Here is a 23,649-nt window from a genome sequence, read left to right on the forward strand (position 1 = left end):
ATATATATGTACATATATATAAGAGAGGGGCATATGTACATTTATTCATATCTATACATAAGTATATATGAATAATGTATATACATTTTAAAATATGTAAAATGCACACAGGACAGTTTTGGAAGGGAGAACACTAGTAGTTACAAGGCTCAGAAAAGACTTTAAGTAGAAGATGGTACATATTATCCTTTATTTTACATATGCAGAAACTGAGGCACAAAGAAGGTATGTAATTTGCCTATATTCATACATATCATTGAGAATCAAGACTGGGATTGGAAGCCAGGTCTCTTGACAGCAAATCTAACATCTAATTGCTTCTCTAATTTCATCCAACTCACCCTGTACCAGACACAAGTGAGTTGTTCCTTTAAGTCACTGACCTCATGGACAAGGCAAACACATTGTATTTTCATAATAAATTTCATAATAAATAATATTCTGTGGTTAGTTCACAGGTTTCCTTAGGATTTTAAGTCTTAAAGTGCTTTTCCCACTGAGAGCAATAGTGCAAATATTATTATCCCATTAATTTGCTGTAAAGATGAGGTCAAACTAAATTGTGCCCAATATAATAGCTGGGGCAGCCATTGTGGTCCAGTGGGTAGAGTGCTAAACTTGGCAGAGCAAAGATCTGGGTTTAAATCCTGCCTCAGTTGCCTCCTGTGTAAAATGGGCATAATAATGGAACCAGCTCACTGGGTTTCTAGGAGGATCACATGAGATAATGAATGGAAATTGCTTTGCAAATCTTAAAGTATTATGTAAATGTCATTGTTATTATAATTTCTCTGAATGCAAGATAAATGTGCAAATCTTAAAGCACTGTATAAATTTTAGCTATTGATGTTTTTATATGTCTAAGTGACCCTTTCATTTTTATAGATTAAAAAATAAGGGAAAGGCATTCAATGATTGCCTGATGACTAAAAGAGAAAATAACATCATTTCTTTAAGACTACTTTCTTACTGCTACAGAGTATTACCAGTGAGGATCAAAATTCTAGGCAGGCCACAGAATTCTGGTTTTGTCTATTCCAACTGTAAAGAAATTCCCCAAGTTTGAACTGAGGAGTATCTACCCCATTCTGGTCCCCCCCAGAAGGATAACTCCAGATCCTTTAGCATCTGGAACCCTGGAGCATTTAAACGACCTAGGAGCCAGATTGACTGGGAAGGGAGATGCTCCCCTAGCCCTGTGTCCAAAAACATAGCTGGAGGGGGATGCTCCCTTTCCCTCTCCACTGTGCCTGAGGACATTTTTCATATTACCTCCCTTCTGCCCAACAGCCCAAAGGAAGCGCTTCTTCCCTCCCCTGTTTGGGATAAGAAGGCAGCTCCTATGTGGTGTGAGGGGTGGTTTGGGCACTTGTTCTCTAAAAGGTTCACCACCACTGCCCTAGCCCCATCCAGAATCTACAGACATACCTCAGCCAGCAGGAAAGCATCTACTTCGTTATGGAAGGTGTCAAAGAGAAGACTCAGGGCCTGCCTGGGGAATTGGGGCAGGAAGGAAGGAAGGAATAGTAAACATCAGGGCAGACATGGTCTACAGAAGGATCTATTCCTTCCTCACCCCAGTGGAGACCTACAATTCCCATGACTGGGGAAGGTGGGAGGAGGATAGGCTGGGAGAGTTTGGATCACACAATTCCCAAATTCTTCTGGCTTTGAAGTTTCCCCTCATCTCCCCAGGGTTCCATGAAGACAAAAGGAAGACATACCACCTCTCTACTCCCCAACCCCATTAATCAGCTGGAGAGGGGAACAGCAAAGCAAAAGAAACCAGTGGGTAGAGAAACTGGAGAGGAGGAGGTGTGGGAGGAGGAGAAGACACAGAGAGTGAGTGCTAGATGTAATAAATTGGGGGGGGGGGGGCCAGGGATTTCTCCCCCCACAATCCAATTCAGCACTAAAACTAGAGCTTACTCCAGTTTGGAGAGAGTTGACCATTAGACTACATGATCGACAAGGAGAAGGACCAGTGCATATCTCTCTCCTCCTGTGCCTGAGTGGGGAAGCAGAGGTATCTTAAGCTGCTCCATCTTCTCCCATATGCCATCCCTTCCCAGGAGTCCACCCTCTCTCACCTGCTGATGGTCTGTTTGACAGGTCTTTCTTGAAGGTGGATGTAGTGGTTCAAGGTGGAAGGGCTCTGGTCGTCGTTCATCTGAGTAGGACAGGCAGGGTCCCCATCTTTAGGCAGTAACCCTACTCCATTCTCCCTCCCCATGAGCCTTCATGAACCTTGCACCCAACTCTGCACTCTCATCCACCACCACCCCCAGCCCCAGAGCCCACTCAATTGCACACTCACAGTCCGTGCCAGGTCGGTCCGAACATCCTTGCGCTTCATCAGCTGTAGGCGGATGTCGGTGTCGAACTTTCGGCACTGCTGAATGTACTCATGGCTCCCCAGGGGATGTTTGCTGGTGAGATGCAGAGAAGGAAGGGAAGGGAGCAATAGTAAGCTCCTTACAAATATTATCTTATTTAATCCTCAAAACAACCCAAGGAGGGGTGGAATAAGGGCTATGATGATCCCCTCTTTAATTAGGGAAACTGAGGCAGACAACCATTAAGTGATTGGTCCAGGATCACACAGCTAGTGTCTGTGGTTGTATTTGAACTCAGGTCTTCCTAAACTCCAGGCCCAGCATTTTATCTACAGGGCTCTCTAGCTGTCTCATTACCGTCAATAAAAGCATGAGGCAGGTTCCTTTAGGAAAGAGACCTCAATGGCAGAGGGAACTATACACCCTAGCCTTGGGAAAAGAAAAAAGAGCCCAAGGAAGGGAGCTTCTGGTCTCTGGGAAAATGTCATAGCAGCTGGGGACAAAGGAAAATTGGAGTCTTTCTTCCAACTTAATTAAGCAAGCAATTATTAAGCGCCTAAATACTACCCACCATGATAGGCACTAAGAAAACAAAGACAAGGGATTGAGAGCCAGGCCTGGAATTGGACCTGGATTCAAATCTGACCTCAGATATTTCCTAGCTTTCCGGCACTGAGCAAGTCACTTAGCCCCAATTACGCAGCCTTTGCCTCTCTTCTGGTTCAAATCTGGCCTCAGACATTTCCTGGATTTGTGACCCTGGGCAAGTCACTTAAAACCAATCGCTTAACCCTTACCAATCTTCTGCCTTGGAATTAATGCTTGTATCGATTCTAAGACAGAAGGTAAAAATTTAAAGAAAGAAAGAAAACAAAGACCAAAGCAGTTTTTTTCTGGAAGAGCTTACATTCTGAGGCAGGGAGAGGGGGACACAAATACACAGAAGTCAATAGGAAAATATATAAAATTAAATACAAAATGATTTTGGTTAAGGAAGAGGGCTAATCTCTGAGATCCAGGTCTTTCGGTCTAAACATAAACATTCACTTGATTCTCACGGTCCTGCTAAATAGCACTGACGTCTTGGTTGGTACAACACTGCAGCGCCATTTCCTAGGCGTTGATTATCTGCATTTTTAGCCTTTGTTCATTCATTCATCAGGGCAGAAATAGGAAGCAGAGTGAGTTTGGTGGCTCCCTGAGCCCTGTGGTTCTTAGCAGGGCAGAGAGGAGACTGTTAGGGGGGACCAAAGCCTGATGGGGGTCTTACTGTTCGGCACAATGCCCCAAAGCTCCACAAAGTCACCGGCTTCACAGTCTAACTACTGTAAACAGCCCAGGAGCCGTGGGGCCCGATAAAGAAAGACCACCAAGTTACCAGCTTGTCCCCTCTGCCCTAAACCATACGCCAGTCAAAAGCGTGTTCCTCTCTAGGGGATCCTGCCCAATTCATGACTAATGGAGCAAGTACAGCAGACTTCCTCCCAAGCTCCCACCTCCATCTCTTTCCTGCTATGCATACAGTAGCCTCCTCCCTCTCGTAACCCTTCCCTCCAGTGAGGGAGGTGATAGCCCTGGTTTGCTTTAGCCGCTGGGACTCCGAAGGGTGCCAGGGAAATCAGGCTCTGACCCTCCCTCCCCACCACACCCCTCCCCTGCCTGCCCTCCCTTCTGGGAGAAGGAGGTAACAAGTCAGTGGCAGAATAGAGAGAAAGAAGGGGGAAGGGGAGGTAGTAAGAAATAACCCTCCCTTCAACCTAATCCTCAACACAGCAGATTAGGCCTGGGCTGTATTTCAACAGCTGGATAAACAGAAGGTGGAAGGGGATTTTCTTCCTTAACACATCTGGAAACCTTGACTGGGGGTGGGGAAGGGCCTGGGGAGATTTGGGGGGGAACAGGACCATCCTTATATAGAAGATGAGGTAGAGAAACAGCACAGGTAGGCCCAAGCTCAGAAGCCAAACTAGACCTAGCCAGGACCTTGAAATTCCGATCTATCCAAAACTGATTGAGATCTTGGAAGCCCCTGAGTCCCAGAGGCAGTTACTCCAGGATCCTCCATGATTAACCTAGAGCTAAAGCAAGGTGGGGAGGCAGGCTATGAGCAGCGGGGAGGGAGTGTCCTAGAAGGAAGGAAGAAAGGAAGGAAGGAAGGGGGGGGGTTGAAGAGGGAGGTGGGGAGCAGAAAACCCAGCCCTCCTCCCCCACTACCCGGCTCCAAGTTCTTATCTTGGAGCTCCTTGCATCCTGGAAGGCAGCTGCTAAGGAGAGGGGTGAGGCTACGACTCAGGGCTACTTGAGGACTGGTTCTTTGGTCTGCTCCCCATTTCCCCCCATGCCCCATTTTCCCCTGTAGACCAGCCAAACACCCACAATCCCTGGAAGAAATTCTTCTCAGAAAGAAGGAACAGAAAGGAACCAGAGGCAGCTTCCTAGGTAATGTTCTGCCCAGTGGTCTGGCAGGCATCCTGAACAAATGTTCAGCCTCCTTGGTAGTCATTGTTTCACTCCAGACCTAGTATCTCAGCCGAGAAGACAGAAAAAAATGGCGGCAGGAGAGGCCACCATGGGGAAGAGAGCTGGGAACAGTTTAGAGGTTGATTCCATCCAATCCAGATCTTCTTGACTAAAGATCAAGAACCTGACTACCTTCTTGTACCTACCCATTCCTTCTTTCTAGGCTGATTCCATCCTTTTGGCCCCTAGGGTTGAAGGAGGGGTAGCTCCTTCCCTTGGGAGTGGCAGCGTCTCTGGTGCCTTCCCAGGAGAGAATGGGAGTATTAACCTCCTTTCGAGCTTCTCCAATTTAAAAACACCTGATACTTCTGACCCCTTTTTATATCCCCTTCACTTTCAGGATAGGAACAAGAGGCCCAGGGAGGCAAAGTAAGGTGGTAGTCATGGGTCCTGGTGACCCATCCTGGACGCCAGTCACAAGAACAATCTTTTTTAGCTCTTTTAATGAGAATGAGAGAAAAAGGGAAGTGGGGTGACTTCAGGCCCTCAGAAAAGTAGGAGAGGAACCTCATTTTATCGCTCTGAGAATGCTACCTGCTCCCAAATCTTGCTTCTCTCGAAATCTGCCAGTCCTAAATGATAGAATATAAACATGAAACTGCTTACAAGAGAAAGTAGTCCTGGAGGGAGGGGCAGATTTGTATAAACTCCCCAAACTTCTCATCTCCCCACTCCCCACCATATACCTTTCCTCTACCTTCCTTTCTTCCTTTCTTTTTTAAATTTTAAACCTTTGCCTTCCAACTTAGAATCAATACTGTATGCTGTTTCCAAGGCCAAAGAGTGATAAGGGTTAGGCAAAGGGGGTTAAGTGACTTGCCCAGGGTCACACAGCTAAGAGGTATCTGAGATCAGATCTGAACCCAGGACCTCTAGTCTCTGGACCTGGTTCTCAAATCTCTGAGCCACCTAACTGCCCCCTATCCTCCTTTCTTAGTGCCTTTCCTCAACTTCTCGTGCATATATCTTATTTGTACTTAGCTCTTTACATATTGTCTACCCCAATAGAGTAAGGACTCCTTGAGCCCAAGGACTGTTTTTTGCCTTTCTTTATATCTCCAGCACCTACCACAGTGCCTGGCACATGGTAGATATTTAATAAATGCTAGCTGACAGACTAACTCCCCTCCCCAACCCCAATCTGCCTCCTTGATCAGTGCCTGGCACAAGGTAAGTATTTAATAAATCGTTGCTGAGTGACTGATTGCCCTCCATAATTTCCCTGCTTCCTGGCCAAGAAAAACCAAAGCCCCTAGAGGAGTAGGGAATGGAATCGTTTCATTAGATCCAAATCAGATTTTCTAGGCTAGAGAGGCTGCTTTGGAAAGTATATGAAATTGTCTAATCAATATCAAATTGCTCGTTTTCTCAAGGCATGGGAGAGGGGGGATGGAGAGAATTTGGAACTCAAAAAAAATTTTAAACCCTTATTTTCTTTCTTAGAATCAATACTAAGTATTGGTTCCAAGGCAGAAGAGCAATAAGGACTAGGCAATTGGAGTTAAGTGACTGGCCCAAGGTCACACAGCGAAGAAGCACCTGAAAACAGTTTTGAACTCAGGACTTCCCATCTCCAGGCCTGGCTCTCTATCCACTGAGCCACCTGGCTGCCTCAAAGCCCAAATTCTAAAAAGAAAATGAATTCTAAAAATGGTTTTTCATGTAACTAGGAAATATTTAATGAAAATGAAGTGAACGGTAAAACCCCAATGATGAGATTACCTCATCTACACGGTGATATTTGTTGTTCTGTCATTTTTCAGTCATGTTCTACAATTTGTGTCCTGTTTTTCTGGGCAAAGATACCAGAGTAAACGACTGTCATTTCCTTCTCCTGCTCATTTTACAGATGAGGAAATGGAGGCAAGCAGGTGTAAGAGACTTGCCCAGGGTCATACAGCTAGAATCTCAGGCAGGTTTGAACTCATGAAGATGAGTCTTCCTGATTCCAAGTCCAGGGCTCTATCCACTGAACCACATGATGATAATGAGACTAAAAATCATAGCTAGAACTTATATAGAGCGTTAAGGTTTGCAGAGCTCTTTACGTGTTATCGATGATTCTGAACAACAATCCTAAGAGGTCAGTGCTATTAATACCCCTGTTTTACAGAGAAAAAAACTGAGGCTCAGAGAGGTAGCACTACTTGTCTAGGGTCACACAGCTAATAAAGAGCCTGAAGCAAGAAATGAACACATCTTTCTGACTCTGAGCCCAACACGTCACTTAGCTATAGAGGGAAAGAGGAAGTTTTGAGAGGGGTAAAAAGGGAGGTATAATAAATAAAAGAGGAGAAATTTCTCCCCCTTTTCCACATGGATGCTTAGACCCAATCCCCCAGGAGCCCTTGGCCTCAATCCTGGTTGTAAAGACTCCATGGCTAATTCAGGGCAGGGAGTCTCTCATCCCCAAATAAGAGATGTTGCCACACCCATTGCTTCTCTATTTCCATGGGTTTGGGAACACACAGCCTAATCTTTGCCCAACCCAGGCTTCCAGTTCCTTCAGATTTCGCCAACACATCCAGCCAGCTCTGTCTGAAGCCAGAGATCCTGCAGGGAGTGAGACGTGGCTCAAAGGGCTGACAGAAAGGGGAAGCCCTCAATGCAGTGCCTGAACGCAGTAGGCACTTAATAAATGTTTATCAGCTAAAGCCAGCTGTCAGTCCTACTCACCCCAACTACTTCCTGCCACCCAGATCCCCCCATGCACCCACACCCACATTCCCTTGGCCCCTTCTTCAGCCTTATAGGACGCTAGATAAATCACTCACTTCTGAAGGAATTCCTCCAGTCCACACAGCTTGAGCACAAAGTCACCCACATCCACGCCCCTTAATTCATCGTGTGTATAGCACAGTGTCTGGTAGATCAATAAGTCCACCGTGGAGGAACCTACAGAGCAGAGGAGGAGAGAAGAGGGTCAGACAGATCTCCAGTTTTCTGCCCTGCCAACTTTATCCACTCCAACCTTCCCAGGTGGAATCACCCTCCCGGGCCACCACTCCCATAGATGTACTGGCTTCCACTATTAGAATGGAAGCTTCTTGAGGGCAGGGATATCTTTCTTTTTTGGCTGGTTTGGGAGGATTCTTGGAGAGGTTTCAGCTGTTGCTGCTACTAGGCTGCCATCTTAGTTCTGTCTCCCATATCTTTCTTTTTTGTATTTTGTATTGGTATCTTGGACAAGTCCCTTAACTTCCTTGGGCCTCAGTTTCTTCATTTGTAAAATGAGGGGTCGGATTAAATGGCCTCTGACATCCCCCATTCCTCTCAGTCTAAGATTCCTTGTTCTAGAGTGAGTTGCCTGGGATTTTTTGGACCCTCTTTTCTTTTTAATTAATAGTAAAGGCCAGCATTTACATTTATTTAGTAAATTATGCTTACATTTTTATTTATTTAGTAAATTATGCTTACATTTTTATTTAATTTATTTAGTAAATTATGCTTACATAGTAAACATTGAAATCAATGCCTTTTCATTCATTCCTTCATTCCAACCTAGTTTCTTCCAGGTAACTGTTTCTAACCAGGAAAAGAAGAAGCCAAACAGTTTGGTTCTGGAGCTTATAGATTTTTGCCTATAGAAGGGACCTTTGAGATCATCTACTCCAACCCCTTCATTAAACAGATGCAAAACTGCCCACAGTAGTGAAATGCTTTGCCTAAGGTTGAACAGTCAAGATGCTCATCAACTACAAATGTTTGGACCAGTCCTGGTATATGACTGTGATGGAATACTATTGTGCAATAAGAAATGACAAGTAAAATGGTTTCAGAAAAACCTGGGCATGCCTACATGAACTGATTTAAAAGTAAAATGAGCATAACTGGGAAAACACTGTACACAGTGAGAGCAATACTGCAACTCAACTGGGAAAGACTTTGCTACTCTCAGCAATACAATGATGCAGGGTAGTTCCAAAGGACCCATGATGAAAAATGCAATTCCCCTCCAGAGACAGAGAGGAGCTAACTCTAAGCATATACTGCAGCATCATATTTTCACTTGATTTTTTTCAACATGACCAATATGGAAATATGTTTTGCTTGATCGGTGTATAACTGATATCACATTGTTTGCCTTCTCAATAGGTGAGGGAGGGGCTGGAGGTTGGGAGAGAATTTGGAACTCTCGTTTTTTTAAATGGATATTAAAATTTTTAATATTTTATTTTTATAATAATATTTTAATATTTTAAACATTTTAAAATTTAATTTTTCAAATAACATTCATAATTTTTAATTTCAATTAATTAATTTTATTTATTAATTAAAGTTTAATAAAACATAAAAAATATTTTAAAAATTAAATTTTAAGAATGGAAATGCAAAAATAAGCCAATTAATTAATTCATGACATTTTAAAAATTTGCATAGCAAAGTAGTGGGAGAGTTGGAACCAGAACCCAGTTATCCTGACTTAAAGGTCAAAGTTCCTTTCTCTGTAACTCTGCTGCTTTCCTGATCCTATCAATTCATAGAATCATAGATTTCAGAGCTAAGAGGAACCTTAGAGAACCTTTCAACTCATCGATTCATAGACTTCAGAGCTGGAAGGAATCTTAGAGATTGTCTAGTCCAGCCTGGTTATTTTATAAAAAAAGAAATTGAGAATTGTAGCAATCAAATGACTTGCACAAAGTTACCCAGCTAGATTAGAGGCAAGACTGGAACTTGAACCGAGAACTGCTATTCTAATGCTCTAACTCTTGACTGAGGGACCAGCCTGTACAGACCTATCTGGGAACAACAGAATGAATTCAACTTTTGGCTCATACTTACTACCTTTGTGACCTTAGACAAATCCCTTAACTTCCCTGGGCCTCAGTTTCTTCATCTGCAAAATGAGAGGTTTGGACTAAAGGAGGCCTTTGAGTTCCATAATTTCTCTCAGTCTAAGATTCTTTGTTCCAGAGTGAGACACCTGGGATTCTTTGGATCCTCTTTTTTTTTTTTTTTTTTTAATTCTTTTTTTTTTTTTTTTTTGAGAATCTGGCTCCTGTTCTTTCAATCCCATCCAATTCAGGAAGGGGGAAAAAAAAAAAACAACCTTCTTACAAACTTGCATAATTGTGGGTAGGGAGGTGGCTCAAGTAGATTGAGAGCCAGGTCTGGAGGTCCTGGGTTCAAAGCTGGCCTCAGATATTTCTTAGCTGTGTGACCCTGGGCAAGTCACTTAACCACCATTGCCCTGCCCTTAGCACTCCTCTACTTTGGAACCAATACACAGTATTGATTCTAAAATGGAACGTAAAGGTTTAAAAAAAACAAAACAAAACAAAAGCATGCACAGTCAATAAGTCAAAAGAAATTCCCTCATTAGGAAGTCTCAATTTGCCTCTCTGTCAGGAAGTGGGCAGCATATTTCATCATAAGTCCTCTGGAATTGTGGTTGGTTTTTAGAACCTCTTTTTCCATTTGAACAAAATGCCTCAATGAAACAAGACTAAAACAAGGCAAAGCCAAGGAGAAGCAGGTGAGAGGGAAGAGGAGCTGTAGCCATCTGGTCTAGGATTCTCTCCCTCCAGTGTCTCGTGTTGCCTTTCTTCTCGCTTCCCTTCCCCTCCTCCTTCCGCCTGCCATCTCATCCTGAGTAGCTTCTGGTCCTTGTCCCTATGCCCCCCCACCTCAGGGTTCCCCCTTTGGGTCATACACAGCACATAAAATCACTAGGACTTGCCAAAACTGCCCGACACCCCAACTGGAGGTCACAGTCATCGAGCGATTGACTTACAGTCACAGGTAAAGGTGAGTGGCTCCCGTAAGCCTTCGCACACCACGGTCACCTTCAGGCTCACCCCAGCACCAAGGTGCTCCGGACTCAGGTTGACAGCACTCCAGACATAGCCAGTGAGGGAATAGTCCTGGATGTCAGAGCCAGACCGAAGGCTGGGGACAAGAGGGAAAAGGAAGTACCTTGTTCTGTAATCATATCTCAGGACAGAGAGGGGGGACACAGGAGCAGGGTGTCCCCTCCCCACACACACATAAAATAACACCCACCAGTCCTCAGCTGGACTATCAGGACCCTAGACAGGGCCAGAACCTACGAGGCACTCCCATCCTCAGGTTACCTAAGCCAGGCGATTTCACATGGCTTTGCACGAACACCCAAAGATTTATGGGGAGAAAACATACACATATATGAATGCAATTATAAACAAGGATAAGGACTACACCTATGATTTCCCTGATATAGGCTGGGGAAACTCCCTCAACATAGGAAAGCACCTTCTCCAAAGCTTAGTCTTAGAGAGTTGCTTAGAATATTGTGATGTTGTGTGCTTTGCCCAGGGTCCCACAGTTACTCTATGTATCAGAGACAGGATCTGAACTCATATCTTCCTGACTCAGAGGTCAGCACTCAGTCCACTAAACTGGTTTTCACAGAAGAGAAGTAAATAAATCTACATATGAGCCTGTTCTTTGTGAAGTCACTGGCTTTCTTCAAGATTCCATTTCCCTTGGCGCAGCTAGGTGGCTTAGTGGAAAGATGGCCAGGCCTAGAGAAGGAGATCCTGGGTTCAAATCTGGATTCAGATACTCCTAGCTGTGTGACCCTAGGCAAGTCACTTAACCCCAACTGCTTAGCCTTTATCTTTCTTCCACCTTGGAACCAAAAATACAGGATTGTACCTTGTAAATAAGGGTTTTGTTTTTTATTTTTAAAGATTGCTTGTCCCCAGCTGCCCCCTTTTAAAAACACTTTCCGTCTAGCTTTCATGTATCTTCTCTGTGTTAATTTATGGATATTTGTAACATAAACTCTTTGAGGACAGGGACTAGTTTTTGTCTCTGTATCCCTTGTACCTGGCACAAATGCCTGGCCCAAGGGGAAGCTCTTGATAAGTGTTTATTGATTGATAGATTATTAGAGGTTTAATTTTTCTATATTCCTTGAGGATTTACTAGCTAACTCCAACATTATTCTCATCTTCAACTCCATAGTGCTGCGTTTGTCTCCTAGTGCCCTCAGGGATGATGGCAGAAATCAAGCACACTACTCCAGGGCCTTCATTCAAGGTTCCATTCATGTGTGACGACTGCCTTTTTTTTTCTCACTCTTTTTTTAACTCTTTTTTTTAAACCCTTGCCTCCTATCTATCTTAGAATCCATATATTCTAAAGCAGAAGAGCAGTAAGGGTTAATAAGTAACTGGAGTTAAGTGACTTGTCCAGAGTTATATAACTAGAAGTGTCTGAGGTCAGATTTGAACCCAGGATCTTGTGGCTCCACAGTTGACATTCTATCTACTGTGCTACCTAGCTGCCCCTATTTTTTTTTAACCACTATCTTTACAGAATCAATACTATATATTGGTTTCTAGACAGAAGAGCAGAAAGGGGTAGGAGTGACTTGCCCAGGGTGACACAGCTGGGAAATATCTGAGACCAGATTTGGACTCATCTCTAGGCCTGGTTCTCAAATCACTGAGCCATCTATCTGCCTCCCCCACCCCACCATCATCATTATCTTTTAATATATGAGTTTCTGCAATTTCAGTCTGAAATACCTATTCAAGAGAAGATTCTGCCTCTGTGGACTGGAGTCTCAGAGAAGACCTTGATACAGATGGCCCATCCATCCCACCACACACCCCTACCAAACCCCCCATCCCTGACCCCATCCTTGTGTTCTTACATATCCAGCATGTGGCAAAAAGCAGCTACTTCCTCGTCCCTTTCTTCGGAGACTTCAAACAGCTCATAGCCATTGGCAGTAGATCTGGGCCGGGAGCTCACCTGGGGGAAAAATCGCCTGGCATTTAATGGGCTTTCATCCTTGGGTTCTTTCTCTCCCTCCATTCCCCCTCCACTTCCATTCTGAGGACTTCTTTCCCATATGGGACCCAGAAAATCAAATAGACACACGGTTGGCCCAAATCTTATTACAGAACAACCTAAAACTGAAGATAATGGGTGTAAGCTCTGGGAAGGTAGGATGAAGCAGGATGACTGCCCAGTTTGGGTTCAGAAGTGACAGACCTAGATCATAGCATTTATATAGCCTTTTTAGAATAGCAAGCCATTTTGTGTGTTTTCTTAATTCCCCCAGCAAGCCCATAAGGGCTATTATTATTCCCATTTTACAGATGAGGAAACAGACTGAAAGAGGATAAGTAACTGAGGCAGAATTTGAATTTGGATTTCCTTACGTCCCAGTCCAGACTTTTCTCTACTGTGTTACCAGCCCGGCCTCTGCCTGGTAGGGTGATTCCAATAATCCTCCAGATTCCCATGACCCTGAGCTGCCAGATTGGGCTTCCTGAGTGATGTCACTAGGAGGCATTTGCTAGGGGTGAGGTAGAAGCTGGATAGGGCATCCATTTGACCACTTGGTGATCCCAGGTCAAATGAGATATCAGGCAACTGGATATCCACCCAAACATACTTTGGAGCTGCCTGACCCAAGATAAAAGCCAGCTGTAGGCAGAATAGTCATTTATAAATACAGTGCCCAGACCTAGAGCCCATGGATCACTGACTCAGACACACACGCTATTTTTTTTTTTTTTTTTTTTGGTAGATGCTATTTGGGGAAGAAAGCAAAAAACAGCTGTCCAGGCCTGAAGTGAACCAAGTAGAAACTTCTGGCTCCTCTCCAGCTCCTGTGTCTTCTGGTTCCAAAGCTCTCTCACCTCAGCTAGGCTTTTCCCTCCTTCCTGCTTCCACCCCAAGAATTGTGAAGGGGGCGGGCAAGGGAGAAAGAAAGGGGTTAGAGGCCCAGAGCCTATCCCCCCACCACAGAGCTATCTCCAAACTTGGGGAGAGAGGAGATGCAGATTGTTTATAGTACAGCCCTAGGATAGAAGATGGGATGAGGGGAAGAGGCAGTGCTGATTGAGGGTGATGTGTAAGAGGGCACCCATCCAGAAAGGCTGTGCCTTGGGACAAAAGCTGCAGGTCACAGTGACAGTGGAATAAGCAAGCCTCCAGCGAGGACAGCAGTCTGCTCAAAGGAAGCATTCCTTGATGCCTCCTCTTTTTGCCACTTCCCCAGACACCAGACATTCTCACTGCCTTTCCCTTCTACTTCCCCTCAGAGAGATGAGTGGTTGTAGAATCAGCAGGAGTTCCTGATTCTAATACCCAGGTCACTTCCTCCAGGAGATCTCATTTCTCTTGTTAGCCCTACTCCCCAGGCAGAGGGAGATGGGGGAAGCAACAGCAGGAACCCTTGGTGTGCCAGGCCCCAGCTCTGCCAACTTTGTGCATGTGTCCCAGTCAAAACAATAGCCCCACTGTCAGCAATTAGCCCACAGAATAGCACCAGAGAGAAAGGAAGGGAGGGAGGGAGGGAGAGAAGGAGAGAAAGCAAGAGAACAGAGTGGCTGCTAAAGGCCATTTTCATGCCCTTTCAGAACCACTCACTGGCACCAAAGCAAAACAACAACAAAAACCCACTTACGTTAGCTAGGCTGGCAGGCCCTGGTGGCATCACCCACCGCTGACTGGGGCAGCCTATGAGATGGAGGCTGGTAGCGGGGGCACCCAGCTGACAGTTAGAACCAGCCATTCCTACCACTGGCTCTACTGGCCCAGGACAGGAACAGTGCCCCCGGCTGGAAGCCCGATGGAACCTGGGAGGCGGAACTGGCCGAGGGTCTTTGGCAGCCCCATTTCCATCAGGCTTAGCCCCTGAACTGGTTGGAGGCAGGGAAGATGGAGGCTGCATTCCACCCTGCCCCAGGCAAGAGCTGGCAGCTCTACCCTAGGCTCTTCAAGGAGACTGGAGCTCTCCCCTTCAGCTCCAGTGACACTGGAGCCAGGGGCGGAGGGAGAGAGGGAGGGAGGTAGGAGGTAGCTTGCCCTTGCCAGGACAGCCTGAGCCGGCAAGCAGACCCGGCTTACCCAGCTGGGGAAGCTGGATCCAGGAGCTGAAATCTCCCAGCCCCTAAAAATAGCAGGAACAGCCACACCTCTCTGATCAGGGGGCTTTAAAAAGCTCCGGGGCCTGGTGCTGAGCAGAAGCACTTTGACTTTTCTGGGGGCGTCCTTTGAGGGAAGATGGGAGGGAGAGTGGCTTCATAATAAGATTTGGGATGGTGCCTGACTGCCCAGATACAGAGGGATAAGCCGTCCAGTGTCCCTAATCAAAGAGTACAATTCTTTTCTTGACCAAGGTAAAATTGAGGAAAAGAATGAGAGAGAAATTTAGGCTATTGACAATTCTGTCATCCATAGGGATCCCCTAGATTCCCAGGGGGGCCAAAAACTGGCAGATAGGATAAGGGCAATTACAGAAAACATCGAATCAATGACAGATTTTATGGCCTAAGTCCTTCTGGTGGACAGAGGGGAAGCCCCCAGGCTTTGGAACCATAATTTATATGATTGGGTATCAGATCTCTACCTACCTGTAGAGATGCCCCCAGCCATTTTTGTCTGGAATCAGGAACCAACCTGCTCTGGACACAACAAAAATTTGCTATACTATTATCTCCATGAGGGATAATGAGGATGAGGGTGTCTCCTTAGGGGAATTGTCTTCATAACCACAGCTAACATTTATATAGAACTTTAGTACTGACAAAAGGCTTCTGATTTGAATCTTCCCCCCAGAACCCTGTGGGGAAGTGTCGTTACTATCCCATTTTGAAGAAGAGAAAACAGAGGCCTAAAAAAGGTAAGTGACTTGCCTAGAGTCACCTATCTAGTAAATGTCTGAGCTGGGATTTGAACCCAGGTACTCTCAATTTCAAACAATCTCTTGATTTGAGGGGAGTGTGAGAGTCCTCAATCAATAATAAAGATGATGATCATGGCAAATCATTTTATCTTATGTAAAATTTTTTGCTTTTGCCAAATTTTTTCAGACACAGCACCTCATTAGAACGTTACAACAACTTTGTATAGCAGACAAGTGAAATCTAATCTTCCTTAGATTGTTGTGTAGAAACTGCTTCATAATTAGTAAAGAATGATAGGAATTTACTTATTTTTATTATTTTTTAAACCCTTACCTTCCATTGTAGAATCAATACTGGGTATTGGTTCCAAGGCAGAAAGAGCAGTAAAGGCTAAGCAACGGGGGTTAAGTGACTTGCCCAGGATCATACAGCTGGGAAGTGTCTGAGGCCAGATTTGAACCTAAGATCTCCCATCTCTAGGCCTGGCTCTCCATCCACTGAGCCCCCTAACTGCCCCCTACTTATTATTTTTATTGGTAAGGAAACTGAGGTGAAATTATTTGCTAAAGTTGCATGCCCAGTTTGGGACTAGGACCCATGGGTGGCTCATCTTTAACTCCATTTTGGTCAAGATGTCCCTTGCTCTTCCCTAGGGAGGGGACTATGACTGTATTCTTCTCTTTTCTATCTTTTTCCAGCTATGCCCAACATCTCCAACCCCGTGATATCCCACCCATATTTAATCCTTCAATTCATAGGGCCCAGTCTAAATGAGTTAGGATGGAGGGAGAAGAGTGGAATATGACACCAGAATCTATAAAAGCTTGAGAATAGGGATGTTCTAAGCCTATGGAAGAGAAGAGAGAAAGGAAGGGAGAAAAAGAGATGGCTAGAAGAGGAAAGAAGAAGGAAAAGTATGAGGGAGACCCTCACCGGATCAACAGAAATCCGACGGTTTTTGCTGGGTGCCACATTCTTTCGGTTAGCATAACGGTAGGCATAAGTGCGGGGAGGAACTTGAGGGGGCATGGTCTTGCTCCGAGCTACAGGCTTCCCAGGGGTGTCCTTGCCAAATCCCAGGAGCCCTCGGCCCTCTTTCCAGCCCCTCTTGGGATCCTGAAGCAACTCAGTGTCGTAGGTAGACTTCAAGTTGAGGCGAGTTATTGCATCATTGATGCCATCATAGTCCACAGAGCCCAGGAGATTGCCTTGGCCCCTGCCTCCAGGTTCTTCGTCCTCCTCTAGGATTCGTCGACCCAGTAGCTTGCTGGGGGATTGCTGGTTTGAGGAAAACGTGTTTATGTCATTGGGTTCAGAAGGCTTAGGAGAAAGAGTATAAGTTTTGCTGGGAGGCTGGGGAGGAGCATCCCAGATGGAGACCCGAGGGGGTATGGGGGGTGGGGACAGCTTCTTGGGGGAGCTGTTCCTGTCCTCTTGCCCTGGAGATGGAGAAAGTCCTCCATCGGAACCATCAAAAATATAGAGATAGTCTCCAGAGAGGGGGCCCTTCAGCCAAGGGTCTGGTCCTGGCTGGGGGCCCTCAGAGGTAGAATGGTTAGGGGCTCCATCCTGCGGGGAGAAGGAGTTGTAGTTGAGGGTGGGATCAGAGCCAGAGAGGCCTCGGAGAAGCTTGAGGTCGTTCCTTCCACCTGCTGGCTTGCCATAGAAGTCCAAGACAGGCCCATCCCAGCTGATAAGAGAGGAGTCCGGGTTCTGCTTGACCTTCCGACTCTCCTCTTTGTCATGCCGCAGTCGGGACAGAGCATCGTACTCCATCTGGAGAGCCTCAGCCATGGCCAGCTCCGTCCGGCTGATGCCCACAGACTCCAGGGATTTCCAGTGCTCCCCATCTCCCTGGGTTGAAGACATGGTGGAGCTAGATGGAGAACAGGTGAGGAGGTCTGTCACTTCCTGCCAACGTCAGGGCTTAAGAATTGTGGCATGGTGCCCAGGCACCTGTCGGGAGAAAAGCACAAAGACTCCGATCAGTCATAAGGAAGCTTGTTATAATGACTTTGCTTCGCATTAATTGTTAGATGAAGAGAACTTAATATATCCAATCTCTGTTCCCAGCGCTCAAGCCTAAAACAACTGGGGAAAGAGACTGGTTCTCCATTCCAATCACATAAACACACAGACACATAGCAGCTAGGAGGCATAATGGATCGGCACTGGGCTTCAAGGCATAAAGATCCGAGTTCAAATCCTTCCTGAGATACATGTTAGTGTGACCCCGAGTAACTCATGGAACTACTTTCCTTTACTATAAAATGGAGAGCTATTGTGAGAATCAAATGAAACGTTCACAAAGCACTTTGCAAACCTCAAAGGGATATATATATATATACACAAAGGTTAATTATTATTATTATTATATACTCAAAGAAAAAATAGCTCCTACTGTGTACTCAGAGAGCAGCTTATAAAGATGAGGAATGTTCCCTCCAGAAAGACAAAGGATGAGAGGAAATGTAATTAAGGGGTTAATAATCATGGGAGTATAGAAAAAGTTAACGGGGATTCACTCACCAAATCTAAACACCTTAGACTTGGGGAGAGGTAGTTTTATGAAAATTAAAGTATAATACAATCTTACTGTAAAGAGGGCTAATTATTACAAAGATTTAAATATAAAATGGGTCAACTCTCCCAACAATGATATATAATAAAAACCTGATTAAATACAGAATGTTTTAAAACTCTTACCTTCTGACCCAGAATCAATACTATTTATTGATTCTAAGATAGAACAATGATATATAATAAAAACCTGATTAAATACAGAATGTTTTAAAACTCTTATCTTCTGACCCAGAATCAATACTATTTATTGATTCTAAGATAGAAGAGTGGCAAGGATTAGGCAATAGAGTTTAAGTGACTTGACCAGAGTCACACAGCTAAGAAGTGTCTGAGGCCAGATTTGAACCCAGGACCTCCCATCTCCTGGCTTCTCAATGCACTGAGTCACCTTGTTGTCCTCAAAATAATTTTTTACATAATATTTTGCTTTTTCCTCAGTTACTTATAAAAACAATTTTTTACATTTTTTTAAGTTTTGGGCTCCAAATTCCCTCCCTCCTTCTCATCTTCCCTCTGTCACTTCCTCCCATCCCTCCCTGAGATGGCAAGCAATCAATATAGCAAAATTTTTAATTATAGTATGGGGCGGGGCGTGTATGGGACTGGAAAAAAAATGTTAATCCTGTCTTCTAGCACTTGTTCTAGAAAGTTATTCTTAGGATTATAGACTCCTTCAATTGAAATGGACCTCCTAGATTATCTAGCCACAGTAAAGTTCAGGAAAACACAGGCTCCAACCTGACACCCACTAGAGTTCAGGAGAATGGAAATTCCCTGAGACCAGGAAAAATTTCATTGTGTCACTAGCACCTAATGCAGTGCCTTGCATACAGTAGGAGCTTAAAAAGTTCTAACCCAACAAGTAATAAAAATCCAAAATGTGTTACTCCCCTCACCTCCCACCCCCAGACCTGGTACATGTCTGAAATTCAGGAAGATTTGGGTAAATCTGTGGCTGAGAGCTCCATTGGCTCCATAAGGAGTTACTAGATGGAAGTTAAAGATACCCAGGATGCCCTTAAGTTAGGAAAATCCTAGTGTGGTGGAGTAGAAGGAACAATAAATAGATTTAGAATCAGAAAAGTTGGATTCAGGTGCCTGCTCTGCACATACTAAAAGTGTGACCTTGGACAAGTCAACTTGAGTTTTCTGAGTTTCAGTTTCTTAACTGGTAAAATGAGAATAATAATACTCACATCTACCTCCCCAAGTTGTGAAAGAAGAGCTTTGCAAACCTTCAAGTTCTATATAGATGGTACTTAAAGTTGATGTGAAGTGCAAACACATCCTCCCACAACCTGTGGGAATAAGCTGCTATTAATGGGTAGCATTTATTTGGTGCTTGTTATATCCCTGGTAAGGGGCAGCAAGGTAGCACAGTGGAGAGATAGTTGGAAGGACTTGGGTTCAAGTCTGACATCAGACACTTCCTAAATGTGTGACTCCGAACAAAACGCTAATTGCCTAGCCCTTGCAGTTCTTCTATCTTAGAACTGACACACAGAAGGCAAGGGAGAAGAAGAAAGAAAAAGAAAGAAGAGGAGGAGGAGGAAAAAGAAAGAGGGAAGAAGGAAGAAGAAAGAGGAGGCGGAGAAGGAGAAGAAGGAGAAAGAGGAGGAGGAGGAGGAAAAGAAGAAGGAGGAGGAGGAAGAGGAGGAGAAGAGTAGCTGCAGCAGCATGGTATAGTGGACTTAGAATCAGGACACTTGAATTTAAATCCCTGCATCTGTGACCTTGGACAAGTCACTTAAATTCTTTGGGTCTCAGATTTTCATCTGTAAAAATGAAAGGATTGGACTAGATGATCTCCAGGGTCATTTAATTTTTTTCCAGTTTTAAATCTATGATGCTATGATATATATTGCATATAATATATACATATAATGTAATTTCTTCACCTGAACTCTGATGTAGAGTGGTTAGGGGATCATCTCATGGGATAAAATGGGAAGTAGAAATTATCTCTTTTTTTTTTAACCCTTATCTTCTGTCTTAGAATCTATACTAAATCCACCAATTTTAGTCTTACTTTCCACTCTTGAGAGTCGACTCTATTTAGCAAGGTACCACCCTTCATCTTGAATCCACTGCCCCTTGCCCAATATTCATTTACACTCTTTTTTTTTTTAACCCTTCCCTTCCATCTTAGAATCAATAGTATGTATTGATTCTAAGGCAGAAGAGCAGAAAGGACTAGGACATGGGTTTAAGTGACTTGCCCAAGACCACACAGCCAGGAAGTGTCTGAGGCCAAATTTGAACCCAGGACCTCCTGTCTCTAGGCCTGGCTCTCAATCCAAAGAGCCATCTAGATGCTTATTCATTTACATTCTGCTAACCTTTGATCTTGGGCTTACCTCCACTATTTCTCCCAATACTCTCTACTCCTAAGACTCCGAGGATTACTGGAAGGATTCACAGAATTGTGCAGATCAGGTCTACTACAAATTTAGGTTATTTACCTCATCTGGGACCTCATCACTGACAGAGTAATTATTTAATTCATCTTTGATTAACTTCCTATGGTTCCCCACCAAAGCTACCCCAAGGCTTTTCCTCTCTCAAGCACCGGGCTCCACTTTCATCTAATTCTGTCTCACCAGATGATCGCATCTTCTATTTTACTGAGGAGACTGATGCCATCCATCATCAGCTCCCCACTGGTTCCTCCTTTGACTCAGTCTAAAGGACGAGGAGACCTTAAGAAGCAGACCTTCATGCCCTTAATCCCATTCCCTCTTAGCTCCTTAGGAATCTCCCCTAATAATCATTTCCTCTCCCCGATTTTTACACAATAGACAATAACTGTTTGTTAAATGAATCTGAATTGTTAGTGTACAGCAAAGTTGAGGCTCAAATCTAGGGTTTTTGATTTCCAGTTTTTCTCTCTTTCTCCTACCCCACTAAACCTCCTTATGAGGGGCAGCCCCCAAGGTAAAAATTTGAAAAAAAAAAAATACCCAAACCTCCTCATGGACCACAGGGTTGGCCCAATGTGCCAGTGCTCATAGTCTTATGCGAGGGTCTGGATATGCCAACTTTCCGGGCAGGTCCCTACCCTCAGCTCTTAAGGCTTCTCCAGTTCTCACTCCCTTCGTGTTAGCTCCCTCCTCCACTGAGGATGGAAAAGATTCTTTCCAAATACCTGGCAGTTATTCAGTTTGAGAAGAGATAGGCCACTCTATCAGCCTTTTTAACATAAAGCTGGTAGTCTGGTTCCTTGGGAATAAATGCTAGTGCCTGGCACAGACCCAGCGGTCAAGAAATATTTACATAATAAGCTCATTAATCTTTTGCCCTGAAGAGTGGACCTGGGCCTTCAAGCAGGACAGGCTGCTTTCTGCTGCTCCCTAGGCCTACGGTGGGTTCATCCCACATGAAAACCTTGGAATAAGCTTAGCCACGCTCTAATGTAAGGATCTCCAGAGTAGGAAGTATAGCCAGGAAAACAGTCTCCATCCCAGAGTTCCTCATTTCCATTGAGGAAATGAAAGGGCTTCAGTTAGCACTTGACAACTGTCAGTTCTAATTATTAGGCACTGAGATGAGTCAGTCAGTCTACAAGTATTTATATAGCATGAACTCTGTGCCAGGCACTGTGCTAAATAAATACAAAATACATCCTCTTAAAAATAGCTAAGCAAAAGCCTTCAATGGTGTGATGATAGTACAAGTTGCTTTAGACATTTGTAGTTTACCGAAAGGAAGGATGTGGGTTCTAACCTCAGTAGAATGGAACCTGTGAAGTCCACTGTATTGAACCTATATTATTGTGTGATTAAAGTCGGGGAGGGAGGAAAGCTCTGGTGTTCAGCTGGGTGGTTTAGAGGATTCGAGATAGGAGGTCCCGGGTTCAAATCTGACCTCAGATGCTTTCTAGTTCTGCTTTGGAACCAATAGAAGTACTGATTCTAAGACAGATGGTAAGGGTTTAAAATATATATAGTTGTGGGTTTTTTTTAAGCCTTACATTCCATCTTGGAATCAATTCTGTGTATTGATTCCAAGGCAGAAGAGTGGTAAGGGCTAGGCATTGGGGTTAAGTGACTTGCCCAGGGTCACACAGCCAAGAAGTGTCTGAGGACAGATTTGAACCTAGGGTCTCTAGGCCTGGTTCTCAATCCACTGAGCTACCCAGCTACTCCCAAAAAACAAATATTTATAGTACTGTAGGGACATCAAAATTTCAAGATGGCCTTTAGGTAGGAACCGGATGGGAGATGCCAAAGGGAGAACAATTCTGATACCTAGAAATTAATATTAAATAATGAGCCCTGGAAATAACTCACTCCATAGTCCTAAATTGGCCCAATCGTTTAAAACCAAGTGCCATTAGTTAAGGTTGGGCCAAGACCCTTGGCTTCATCTGCTTGGTGAACCAGACTTACTTCAAAGACTCCTGCCCCATTCCTTGAAATGACCTTGTACATGCTTTTACTTATATAAGCAAATCCTGCTTCCCTGGGTAGATTTTAAGTTCTTTGCATGAATCATGTAACCAAGGAAAATATTCTAAATTAATTAATTGAATAAAATTTTTCAATTCAAAAACAAAAAAGATTTTAAGTTCTTTGAAGGAAGGAACCATTGTTATTTTTTTCACTTTGTCTCCCTAGTTTCTAGCAACAACAGAGACGGGCACATAGAAGGCTCCTCAATAAATGCATCTTGATTGACTGAAAGAGAGAGTATTGACTGAAAGAGATGGTATTCAGTGGAAGAATCCTCTTCCTCCAGTGCCTTGATAAGGGAAGAGTATATACCACTTTTAGTTAGCAAAAAAAGATTCCCAATCAAGTGATTGTGCCATTCTCTACTTCAGTTTCCTCACCTAAAGAACAGGGCAATAATACTTGTACGACAGGGACCTGGAGTGGGGCAAGAGGGAAGTGCCTGGCAAACTTTGAAGAACACATTGCATCAATACACAATTCATTAAACTTTCTTAACCTTGATCAGTTCTTGATTAAATTAAAGGATAGGGGAACTGTTGATACTTGGATAAAGAGATTCAGAATGGGGAAGGAGAGTAGGAACTTTCAAATTTTTTCTTGAAGATCAGGTATGGTGTGGCAACCAGAAAAAAATTTGTTGGTTAAAGGATATCTAGATCCAGCTGCAGAACCTGCTCCCAGTCTGCCATGGCTATTTGTTTATAATCTCCCTTTCTGTGTGTATTGGGGGAGGGGGAAGGGGAGGTTCTTAAGCACAGGTCAGGGTTTCATCTGGTTGGGATAGTTTTAATTAAATACAGAGAGCTAAAGAAGATGACCTCTTAAGCTCCCTTCCTACAAGACTTAGCTACAAAAGATCAAATCATAAACAAATTGGAGGAGCAAGGAACAAAGTACCTTTTGAAACTGTAGGAGGGAGGGGCAGTGACACAGCTAGGTAGTATGATAGATAGAGAGTACCTGGCCTGGAGTCAGAAAGTCCTGGATTCAAATTTGACCTAGGAGATTTCCTAGTTGTGTGATCCTGTGTGAAGCTTAATTGCTTAGGTTTTTCACTCTTCTGCCTTGGAATTGATATTTAGTATGAATTATAAGACAGAAGGAAAGGAAGGAAGGAAGGAA

General features: G+C 44.1%; 1 protein-coding gene across 2 annotated transcripts in view; it reads right to left on the minus strand.

Moving 5' to 3' along the window:
* Positions 1–17,381, minus strand: part of PIK3C2B (phosphatidylinositol-4-phosphate 3-kinase catalytic subunit type 2 beta) — a 58,376-nt gene extending 40,995 nt beyond the window's left edge. For both annotated transcript variants that reach the window (XM_044675789.1, XM_044675788.1), the window contains exons 1-7: positions 16,424–17,381; positions 12,502–12,602; positions 10,594–10,748; positions 7,631–7,751; positions 2,318–2,429; positions 2,091–2,170; positions 1,429–1,492 (exon numbers count right to left, since the gene is read on the minus strand). In XM_044675789.1, the coding sequence (XP_044531724.1) occupies positions 1,429–1,492; positions 2,091–2,170; positions 2,318–2,429; positions 7,631–7,751; positions 10,594–10,748; positions 12,502–12,602; positions 16,424–17,359 (1,569 nt within the window). In that variant the 5' untranslated portion in view covers positions 17,360–17,381. The remainder of the gene's footprint in view (positions 1–1,428; positions 1,493–2,090; positions 2,171–2,317; positions 2,430–7,630; positions 7,752–10,593; positions 10,749–12,501; positions 12,603–16,423) is intronic.
* Between the last annotated feature and the right edge of the window lie 6,268 nt (positions 17,382–23,649).

Source organism: Gracilinanus agilis, chromosome 4 (genome assembly GCF_016433145.1).
Source record: "Gracilinanus agilis isolate LMUSP501 chromosome 4, AgileGrace, whole genome shotgun sequence".
In the NCBI taxonomy this organism is placed as follows: Eukaryota; Metazoa; Chordata; class Mammalia; order Didelphimorphia; family Didelphidae; genus Gracilinanus; species Gracilinanus agilis.